This window comes from Gigantopelta aegis, chromosome 7 (assembly GCF_016097555.1).
Source record: "Gigantopelta aegis isolate Gae_Host chromosome 7, Gae_host_genome, whole genome shotgun sequence".
Classification (NCBI taxonomy): Eukaryota; Metazoa; Mollusca; class Gastropoda; order Neomphalida; family Peltospiridae; genus Gigantopelta; species Gigantopelta aegis.
This window is the reverse complement of record NC_054705.1, coordinates 30,534,432-30,546,513: the sequence shown is the minus strand read 5'-3', so window position 1 is coordinate 30,546,513 and position 12,082 is coordinate 30,534,432. Positions and strand designations below refer to the sequence as shown.

The 12,082-nt window shown below is 37.9% G+C and overlaps 1 protein-coding gene across 1 annotated transcript in view; it reads left to right on the top strand.

The window, feature by feature from the left end:
- The window catches only part of LOC121376921 (structural maintenance of chromosomes flexible hinge domain-containing protein 1-like), a 92,687-nt gene that overhangs the window by 44,160 nt on the left and 36,445 nt on the right, over positions 1–12,082 (top strand). Inside the window, exons 24-26 of the mRNA XM_041504725.1 lie at positions 47–131; positions 1,241–1,522; positions 3,644–3,776. Coding sequence (XP_041360659.1) covers positions 47–131; positions 1,241–1,522; positions 3,644–3,776 — 500 coding nt within the window. The remainder of the gene's footprint in view (positions 1–46; positions 132–1,240; positions 1,523–3,643; positions 3,777–12,082) is intronic.

The following is a 12,082-nucleotide window of genomic DNA, read 5'->3' as shown; positions in this document are numbered from 1 at the left end:
TGTTTTAAGATGTGTTGACTATTCCTTAATTTTAATTTCTTTACAGAGGTCATAAATTACCCGAGTTAGCTGGAGCGTACAACTTAATATTTGTCTACTTTGATAGGAAACACGAGCTGTATAGCACCCTGGTGAGTTCATTGAATACTGTCAGTCGTCATGGTAATGCATGCCTCAAATGTTACCATGGTTACCATGTTTGTATTGGTACAATAATTAGGTGATTCAGAATACTAGTTTTTGAATATTGTTGCTTTTTGTACTCTAAACAAAGTTAAAAGTACATTGATTTCTTGATCATAAATTTGCAGATGAACGTAAGTGAAATAACAGACAATCCTTATAATTAAATTTGAAACATACTTAATAATAATAACGTTAAACGTTCAAATTTCTTTTTGAATTATGTTTTAGTTCTAAACAATAAGGCTCAATAAGACAAACTGTCAGTATAAAATGACGTCATCAGCCATGATGTTCCCTGACAACGTAATTTTTACGTTCATCGAAAAATTAACAAACTCCTGTTGCTACCAATGGAATGATGTTATTTTGTAATTAATGTAATGGAAATTTAATTATTCTGCTATTGGCTGTCAAACATTGGATAATTCTGACATATAGTCTTAGAAAAAAACCTGCAGCATTTTTCCATTAGGTGCAAGAGATCTTTTATATGCACTTTCCCAAAGGACAGGACAGCATATACCAGTCATGGGGAAGTGGTTGGGATGGGATATAGTGTCCACTTAGTTGGTTTGATCCTATGATGCAAGTACCTCAGTACTATTTTACAACCAATAGCTGATGATGAATAAATTAATGTGTTCTAGGGGTGTCGTTAAACAAAACAAAACTTTGACTTTAATTTTTTAACTCACCCAATAGCCGATCTCTGTTTTTGTCCAGCCAGTGCTCCATAACTAGTGTAAAAAAGGCCGTGGTATGTACTATCCTGTCTGTGGGATGGTGCATATAAAAGATCCCTTGCTGCTAATCGAAAAGAGTAGCCCATGAAGTGGCGACAGTGGGTTTCCTCTCTCAATATCTGTGTGGTCTGACACCATATAACCGTAAATAAAATGTGTTGAGTGCATTGTTAAGTAAAACATTTCTTTCTTTCTATTTCCTCTTGCGAATTGCTCTACTGACTGAGCTAGATCCCACCCAATCTATTAAACTGTAATTTATTCTGGTTAACACATTTGTATGCTTTGCGTTCAATTTTCACAATTTTCAGATCACCATAACTGTACATCCTGGTCCCCCCGTTGAGATCTCCCCCGACCAGTCCCCGGGCACCCCCACCGTCTCGAACACTCGGAACGCTGCATCGCGCTGTCTGATCCGGTATCTGAAGGTCTTGTTGCGAGACCAGTACAAGAACCTGGTGAGCGAGGGATACAGCGGGGAGGTGGAGCTCAAGATTGTCGGCCCCACCGGTATCACGGAGATTCCAGTCTTTGTCGGGGGGTCGAGATCTCTCACCATTCCACTGACAAACGGAGAGGCACTTCTACAGGTACGTGGCAAGTGTTGGTTAGATATATGACATTTGCAAGTGAGTGTCACACAGTGATTAGAGGTATGACATAATATTATAGTCCACGGGCCAGAGTCAAAATTGGTATCACCTGGGTGGGCCAGAGTCGAAATTGGTATCACCTGGATGGGCCAGAGTCGAAATTGGTATCACCTGGGTGGGCCAGAGTCGAAATTGGTATCACCTGGTTGGGCAAAGTAGCATGGTGTTTTTTTAATAGCCCTATGCCTGTAGTTAATAAATTAGTGTGATAGACGTTTTCTAAGGAGTAGCTTTTTGGTGGATTTTACCCCATAAACATAGTGAGGTGAGGACAAATTATGGATAACAAAATGTATCATAACTTTGCAATCTAATTAAAATTAGCTCCACTATTACATGTGGATCTAACACCAGCCAGTTGGAGCTCATGTCCACCAATCAAAACCTTACTTGCAGAATCCTGCCAGTGATTTAAAAATAATTTGAAAACATTCCAAATTATCCTGAGGGTATACGACATGTTTTGTGTGAATTACGAATGCCTTAAAACATGTTTTATTTTATAAAATAAATAATTTTTAATGTAAAATTGAAGACTGATAACCCACCCCGTACGTATTGGTATGGTTTGCTGTGCTGCGGCCACTAAAATAGACTCGCCCGATATTTTTAGAATTTGTATGCTCCCAAATAACGTTATAAAAGGCGAAGTGTGATTGGTCAATATTTAGATTATTATTTACAGACGAAATGTTACCTGGACATTTGGATTTTTAAAATCAACAAAATGTCATGACCCCTGGTGACTTAATTATTACACCAATTTCTATATGTTATATATCAGTTTGTAGAGGGGATTAACATAAACATTTGGAGTGCTAATTTCATTGGTAGCAAAGTTATCAATCTAATTAAAATTAGCTCCACTATTACATGTGGATCTAACAGCAGCCAGTTGTAGCTCATGTCCACCAATTAAAACCTTACTTGCAGAATCCTGCCAGTGATTTTAAAATAATTTGAAAATATTCCGAATTATCCTGAGGGTATACGATATGTTTCATGTGAATTTCGAATGCCTTATTTAGACCAGTAGAACTAATTTTAATCAGATTGCTAACAACACTGCGTAGTCCCCACACCTTGGCATTAATGGTACAACTGCTTCATGTTTAAGGGGCATATTTCATCTCAGCTGCCTAGAATGTGAATGATAGACACCCTGTGAATAATTAAAGGGGTCATTGTTAAATTGTTTAGAAAAAATGAGCCTTTACAACAAATGACAGAAAGTCATATTTACAAAATTAACATAAAAGTGTGAAAAACACATTACTTTGCAAAAGAGGCAGTTCAGCAAATGCTTACCCAGTTATGTTGAATCATGTGGATAATAAAAATCAGTATTATGTTTCATTTTATAACTTAATATATCTTTTTAGTCCCCAACCGGTCCACTCGGAGAGGACTATAGGTTTCATCTCTGTCCTTTTGTCTCTTAGTCCATCCATCCATCCGTCCGTCCCTCCATCTGTCTGTGTGTCTGTCCATCTGTCACACTTACAGTTTTCTGGATGTGCCTTGAAATATTGAGCTGAAATTATGTGTATTTAGAGAATACTCAACTCGCTACTCAGCAATACTGTTTATCTTGCACGAGTGAAGGACAATATCAATTCATGAATGCAAGATAAACGGTATTGCTGAGTAGCGAGTTGGGTATTCTGTTTATTATCCATGTTCAATATTTATCATTTTATGGAAGATTTTCAAACGATACTGTTGTTGAAAGGTGGTTACAAGTGCCTCTTAACAATGCCAGCAGTAACTACTGAACACTATCTGAAGTGGTCAAACTAAGCCCACGGCTAAAAGCTGATTGGAAATGGCAGGTGTGTGGCACAGATAGCCACAAGAGACAAGCTCTATATGCTCTTGTTCGTCTCAGGGTGCAAGAGCATACAGAGGGTATAAAAATCCATGATCCCCTCGTGATGCTTCTACAACTTATAATATATATATTTTTAAAGCTTAACCTGACGTCAAACTAGTGGCATTTTTTCCTGTGTTAGTAGACTGGTTTGAAGTTTTCTACATTTTTTGTTTGTTTGATTTCAGAACTTGATGCTTCAGGAGAACACTCACGGTAAAGATGGCCTAGAGTACACACTGAGATGTCAGGTCACGTGCTCCGTCATTCCGAAAAACCGCGCAGTCGCTCCTCTCAATATCCCATTCCTCTTTTATAACGGTATGTACAATTCTACTTTAGTTATATTCAGGTCAACTTTGAAACCCAATGAATAGCCTCACCTGGATGAACTTTTCTTTTGAGCTGTATTTAAAAGATGTAAAACAAGCTTCCATTTCATATCATGTTTATGTTCCGAGGGACATATAATTTTCAATTGTCACAAGCTTTAGGGAGTGACATTGAAAATTATTTCACTGGGGATATACACATGATACGAAATCATAGCAAGTTTAATATCCTATTTATTACCCATAATCAATTTTAATTTATATCTCTGAATTTGTTTGACTGACATTTCAGTAAGGTTATATTGCACCAATCGTATGATGTCATCGTGTGACATCAAAGTGTTACGTCCAACTTGATGTTCTACTGGAAATTTAGCTCTGCTGTACATAACAAACAATAAGCCAAGAAAATTTGGTCTCTCATTGATAGTTTTATTTCATGTGAAACAACAATATGAAGAAACATTTAAATGGAATTATATTAAGCAATGGGCATGTGTGGTTAATATATAGCTGGAGATACGATAGTTTGAGTGGATAAATACTGGAAACAATGATAATGATACATCAAAGATACTCATAAAAAATGTGTTTTTATTCATGTATCTGGTATTTGTCATTTCAAACAATCACTCAACAAAACAAAAAAAAGCTAAGTTGTTTTCACTAAGTTTACTAAGTTTTTATCTCTCATTGATTAAACAAGTCAACATTTGTTTTGATTGTTACATGAGTAGAGGTTAGCCATGTTTGGTTAGCTGGTTGTAAGTTCCTCCATATCTTGAAGCACCCTATAAATATCATGGTGCGGTGAGCCAATAGAGTGTATTTAATTAGTGTTAACAACAACTCATGGACTTTACTTTCTCTTTCTTAAGTTATTTTGTCTTGTATGTAAATACTTTCTGTTGACATAAAACAATTCTTGCATTATACTAGATGCACATACGTTTAGTCATTTGACCTGTTTATCTGTTCTTTTACTTTTTGGTGTTATTGGTACAAATGTAATGTAGTAAGAAATTATTGTGTCAATATATTGGTCATATTTTCTACATTTATAATCATTTATAGTAACCGGCCTCGGTGGCATCGTGGTTAGCCATCGGTCTACAGGCTGGTAGGTACTGGGTTCGGATCCCAGTCGAGGCATGGGATTTTTAATCCAGATACCGACTCCAAACCCTGAGTGAGTGCTCCGCAAGGCTCGATGGGTAGATGTAAACCACTTGCACCGACCAGTGATCCATAACTGGTTTAACGAAGGCCATGGTTTGTGCTATCCTCTCTGTGGGAAGCGCAAATAAAAGATCCCTTGCTGCCTGTCGTAAAAAGAATAGCCTATGTGGCGACAGTGGGTTTCCTCTCCAAATCTGTGTGGTGCTTAACCATATGTCTGACGCCATATAACCGTAAATAAAATGTGTTGAGTGCGTCGTTAAACAAAACATTCCTTTCATTTATAGTAAACCAGGTCACGCCAGGGACCTAACATTTATACGATTTAAACATGATGTTGTCTTTTAAGGGTCATATTTTAGAATTTAGAAAATTCAGGGCTGTGAAACGTGGCCTGTTTTGACAGGATTCCGGTTTGTTCAGGGTCCGGTTTAAGCAGGTTTTACTGTACAGAGACATGTTTAATCCAGTTTTCTGTTTAAACTGGTATTATCACAGAGTCCTGTTCAGTGACAATAGCTTATTTGACCTCTGTCTAATCTGGCATTCTGTATATACCAACACATTTCATCAGTATCCCTTGAATCCATTATAAATGGAGTCCATTATATTCTCGAAGTATTTTTTAAAATTGTTTTTAAACACAAGCAGAATTTTGTTTTGGTTTGAAGGCCAACATGGCCTCTATTCATGTACTTTGCGAAAACAATTCATTCAGAAACCAGGATTTTTAAACACGTGGACGTAAATAAAAAAAGCATGATGGTTTGTCATTGGTGGGTTGTCTCCTTTGAATGTTACACCTGTTTGAAAGTCACTCCCAGACTGTGTAACAGCTGCTCCATGGACTTGCAGGCTTTGTATTTACATTTCGCCTTGGTCACCACGGCAACCTTCCTGAAACACAAATAGAAATATATTTTAAACCACATCTCCAAATGTATATTGAATGTAGAACTAAGAGGATAGTTTTACTGAAATATTTTATATTTTTTAAAAACTGTTTTTAACAATAGTACCTGTTATATGTATATGGATAGACTGGATCATTAGATACATGTAGCAGTAACTTAAAATGGATGAACTGTGGTCTGAAAATCAGGTGCTAGTTAAAAAGAAATTTCATTTGAAAGAGCTGGGCAAAAACCTTTTCATCTGTAAATAAACAACAAGAAAAATAAATCAGCTGGGCGGGACATAGCTCAGTTGTACAGCGCTCGCCTGTTGCATCGTCAGTCTAGGATTGATCCCCGTCGGTGGGCCCATTGGGCTATTTCTCATTCCAGCCAGTGCTCCACAACTGGTGTAACAAAGGCTGTGGTATGTACTATCCTGTCTGTGGGATGGTGCATATAAAAGATCCCTTGCAGCCAATTGGAAAGAGTAGCCCATGAAATGGCGACAGCAGGTTTCCTCTCTCAATATCTGTGTGGTCCTTAACCATATATCCGACGCCATATATATCTGTAAATAAAATGTGTTGAGTGCGTCGTTAAATAAAACATTTCTTTCCTTCGGCTGAAATTCCAGTGTTTTGACAGACATCTCGAGTTTTGTTAGTATTCAAGGGAGGAACAGTGATGTTGTAATTTAACAGATTTAGACTACTGTCATAAATCCTAATTAATTAAAAATAAAAGGATTTAGATGGGGAATCAACAGGGGTGGTAACTACACCTTTCCATGAGCATAGGAAATGAAGCAAATCTTTTAATTCGTGCAAAAAGTCATTGAGGCAAAATGAGCTGGCCTGAATAATTTTCACCATGTATTTTCATCATTCTACTCACAATATTAGTTGTAATTCATCTAAAAATGCCCCTGTCTGTGGGATGATGATATAAAAGATCCCTTGCTGCTAATTGAAAAGAGTAGCCCATGAAGTGGTAACAGCGGGTTTCTTTCTCAATATCTGTGTGGTCCTTAACCATATGTCTGACGTCATATAACCATAAATAAAATGTGTTGAGTGCGTCCTTAAAGGATTTGTGAACAGACCACAAAACGTTGTCATTTTGTTCTGCATTGCCATACTATAAGTCTAAAAACAATTTTTTTTTTTTTTTTAACTCTTAATTTAGTGTAAATAGCTTAAAACAACAAAATAATAAGGCAGTACCAAATCCTTCCCGACTTTTAATGAGCTGGTCTGTCACGTGGTCTGCTGACGTCAGAGACGCTACTGCCAGCCAGAGGAAGTGAGAAGCCAGTTCGTACGCGTGTGTTAGTTTCACTTTAATTTCCGCGATTATTTCTGAATGGCAAAACGGTGGGAAGAAAACTTTTACCTGGACATACAGCCGTACCAGTTCGAGCCTTTGGCCCACGAACGAGCTGTTGAGAGCGAAGATGAAAGTGATAGCGAGCACGAAACCAACGACATTATGGAAAACCGTGTTGGAAACATAAACTGGTAGAAATTATTATTATTATTTTTTTAATGACGTTCTTATTAACTACTTATTTCTACAAGGCCATGTATGTCATGTATATTTTGTTGCAGTAAATTATCGTATTTCTATAAAAAAAAGAAATGTACTGTTTTTCCACAATCTTGTAATGGGATGTCAGAAATTTTCGCTTAGAATGCATTTTGCGAAAATACAATGTATGGCGATATGTTTTACGGTACAGGATCGTGCTATTTGGACATGGGGATTTTATTTGTTTTATTTTAGGGGAGGGTTTTTAGCCAAAAAACAAGTACCCATATATATATATATATATATATATAATATAAATACGTTTGCTGGTTGTAAAACTATTTGGTGGAAGTCATTTGGCTAGGGCCTAATGAATGTTTTACCTCGGCATTGCGTCTTTTCTGAAAAGCGGACCTAGGGCGGCGAATCGGCATCTCTACCGAATTTTCAACAAACTCCCTGTTGGTAAATACAGTCGGGACAGCAGTGCCTTTTAACGAGATTCTTGCATTGCTGTATCCCATCTTAGCCATTTCAACCGGGTCCCGAGCGAAAGCATCCTTTTCGAAATGTGCCGAACACAACTGACTTGTACATTTTGGTGTCCATCCCTTCTCACCTCTCTGACACCGATGGATCCAAATGTTCCTTCTAGAATCACCTTCCGGCGGAAACCTAAAAAAGCTGATTCCTGATCCCTTTTTTGATTGGTTTTGACATCCCCATGCCACACAATAAACCATATTATAAAGGATAATTCCGTAATTTAACTCAGTGTTGTTCGAAGAAAGCACGCTTTTGTAATGGCAAACAATAGGCTACTGAATAGCGGTTCACGGTTGGACAGCGTCTCTGACGTCATCACGGAAATTGCCGATCTTTGCCGGTAAAATATGCATATTTCCCAACGATGTCAGAATTACGAATTGTACTGCTTTTAAGTAGTGAAATAATTTTTATATATTTTGTAAATTATTTTTTTAGTCATATTTGGCATCATATATTTACACAGTTACAATATTTAGACGCTGTTCACAAATCCTTTAAATAAAACATTTCTTTCTTTCATCTAAAAATGCAAACCTATATAGATGTTTGGTAGTAATACTGATGTGAATAAATTATCCAGATTCAGACATTTACGTTTAATTTGACAAAACTCGGCCGCCCCCCCCCTTCCCCTATAAAAGTTGGAACCTGTAAGCTGGAGCCTGTAAACATAATATGCCCATTCCATATTCCCCCGTTGTAATTACCCTGTGAAATTCCACGTGTTGAATGTCACAGTATTCTTAGCCATTTTGACCCCACTGGAGCACGGTACACAAGAGTTGTCTTCCCTGATGGAAATGAGCATCAGGTGTCCTCGCTTGGTCTCCACTGGCGACGGGATCGTGATCATCACCGAGGTGTTAAAACTGAGCTGCGACTCAAGTAATCGAAGAAAGATGATTGGTCCGATGGCAATCAGATTGTCCGTCTCCCGGTTCACTTCTCGCAGTTTGCTTAAAACGGCTGGTTGAACTTTCATTATCTGAAAAAAGAATTTGTTTAGTAATATACCAGACATATGTTAAAACATAGATGGCCTCATTTACAATGCTTGTTTTTGTCTTAAATGCGTGTAAATGCATACATTTACAATGCTTAGACACCTGCTTACAAGAAAAACAGGGTTCATAAAGTTGACCAATGTGTTAGTAACAGCATATTATACAGGTGCATATCATTTGACAAACCAGAGGTGGCCTCACAGTAATACAGTCAATTTCATTTCGAAAGTTAGAAATGAAAATCTGCTCATTTCAAGTTGTTTTTAGTGATGATACTATTATTCCCAAGTTATTTATGTGAAGATTATTTGTGGGATTGATTAATAGGTAATTATTTATAACAAATGTAGAAAGATGAAAATATGGTCCTTGTAACTTTGAGGTAGCACCTTTAAAAACCCAGCTATTGATATTTAGTTGTGTACTGTGTTATGAACTGTATGTTGTTTTTGTTTTTTCAATCCATGTGCATCTACAGTTATATACGAGACATGTGCTATATTTAGAGACTAACTGGTAACTGTCTTAAAGAGACAGACCCTAGTTTCAGCCCATGAAAATTAACACTAAGTGTAGTTCATGTACAAACCTATAACATATTTGGATAAAGTTACAATTGAGTGAAACATGAGTCTTTGACTTTGAAATGGTGAAATACCCTCTAAAAATAGACTAAAACTCGACTCCATAGCTGTTAGTTGTCAGATGCATGTGTGTTTTTAAAAATATGAGAAATGTATTATGTGAGCTTAAAAACACCAGGATGACCAATAAAATCTAAGTAAGTATGATTTCAGTTATTAAAAAATGGTTCTAATAGTCTTAACTATTTCATTGTAAAAGAAAGGGGTGCTTAAGAACACTTCAGCACATTTTAAACAAAGGCTGTTTAGTGTCCAACATGGTTATTTCTCAATGGGTCGACAAAAAAACTAAACGTGACTGCTGTTCTACAAGCCAAGGGATTTTGTTTATACATATTCCATTAGATAGGAAAGTATATACTGCAGTTAATGTTCCATCACTGGTCAGCATGGGGGAAATAAAATTTTATTCCCCACTGCAGTTCAGGCGAGTGCTTAGTTGAGTTAATGCTCATAATACCTGCCAGGGTTTCTGCCAGAGGGTAAAACGGGTAATATTTTGCAGATTTTTTTTTTTTTTTAAGTTAACCTTTTGAAAAAATGAATGACTCTTTATCATTACTGTATGATTTTCTTAACTCTAACCCTAAACTTAACCTATTTTCTTTCTTGGGGAGGCCCCCATACCCATTGACAGTTGTTGACTGTGGTTTCATTCAATTCCATAGTGCCGTCATACTCAAAAATTTCTTTCTGAGAGAAACACTGTTTGCAGTGCTGCATGTTAATTCAGTTTGATAGGACAGACATTGAACGATTGATGTTTGAGTTAGTCACATACTTGCAGTGTTGTTAACACAGTTTGGTGCATCTTCATAAATCAAGGCTAATATTCGTTCCTCGTATTCAGCCTTGATACATGTAGTCAAGATTACTGATATCCACTACTAGCGCCCTCTATTGGAAGAAAATTTGTAACACCGATTATGTCCCTTACACGATGACATCGCTGACCAATCACAGCATCGGTAACATGTGACAATCTTGAAATAAATATCAAAAATTAACCGCCAGACGCTGATGCTGCCATCTTTGTTTACAATAACAAGGGAATCTATAAGGAGCGTTGCGATTCGTTGCAATCAGATCTCATTGCATCCAATGAAATTTAAGCATTTTGTGGCACAATTTCTTGACGACATGTATCAAGGCTGAATACAAGAAACGAATATTAGCCTTGATTTATGAAGATGAGTTTGGTGGGATGGACACTGTGATGTTTGAGTTAATCACATACCTGCAGTGTTGCGTGTGTGACCATGGCGACACAGTTTGGTGGGACAGACACTGTGATGTTTGAGTTAATCACATACCTGCAGTGTTGTGTGTGCGACCATGGCAACACAGTTTGGTGGGACGGACACTGTAATGTTTGAGTTAATCACATACCTGCAGTCTTGTTAACACAGTTTGGTGGGACGGACACTGTGATGTTTGAGTTAATCACATACCTGCAGTGTTGTTAACACAGTTTGGTGGGATGGACACTGTGATGTTTGAGTTAATCACATACCTGCATGCAGTTTTGTTAGTTAATCACAGTTTGGTGGGGGACGGACACTGTGATGTTTGAGTTAATCACATACCTGCAGTGTTGTTAACACAGTTTGGTGGGACGGACACTGTGATGTTTGAGTTAATCACATACCTGCAGTGTTGTTAACACAGTTTGGTGGGACGGACACTGTGATGTTTGAGTTAATCACATACCTGCAGTGTTGTTAACACAGTTTGGTGGGACGGACACTGTGATGTTTGAGTTAATCACATACCTGCAGTGTTGTTAACACAGTTTGGTGGGACGGACACTGTGATGTTTGAGTTAATCACATACCTGCAGTGTTGTTAACACAGTTTGGTGGGACGGACACTGTGATGTTTGAGTTAATCACATACCTGCAGTTTTGTTAACACAGTTTGGTGGGACGGACACTGTGATGTTTGAGTTAATCACATACCTGCAGTGTTGTTAACACAGTTTGGTGGGACGGACACTGTGATGTTTGAGTTAATCACATACCTGCAGTGTTGTTAACACAGTTTGGTGGGACGGACACTGTGATGTTTGAGTTAATCACATACCTGCAGTGTTGTTAATACAGTTTGGTGTGACGGACACTGTGATGTTTGAGTTAATTACATACCTGTAGTTTTGTTAACACAGTTTGGTGGGATGGACACTGATGTTTGAGTTAATCACATACCTGCAGTGTTGCATGTGCGACCATGGCGACACAGTTTGGAGGTACAGACACTGTGATGTTTGAGTTGAAGGTGGACACGAATGACCCCCCTCGGTCCGTGATGGTGAACGTCTCAGGCTGACTGTACTCGATGCCGAACGATCCACTCCCGCCCTTCATCGTGCTGTCCGGGCTGAGGCGCCACACCCCGCCCACCGTCTTCTTTATCGTTCTCGTGCTGAACCTGTAACCATGGTGATGACACACATTTCAAAACAAAAAGCCCAAAACCTTCACTGGCTTCAGAACAATC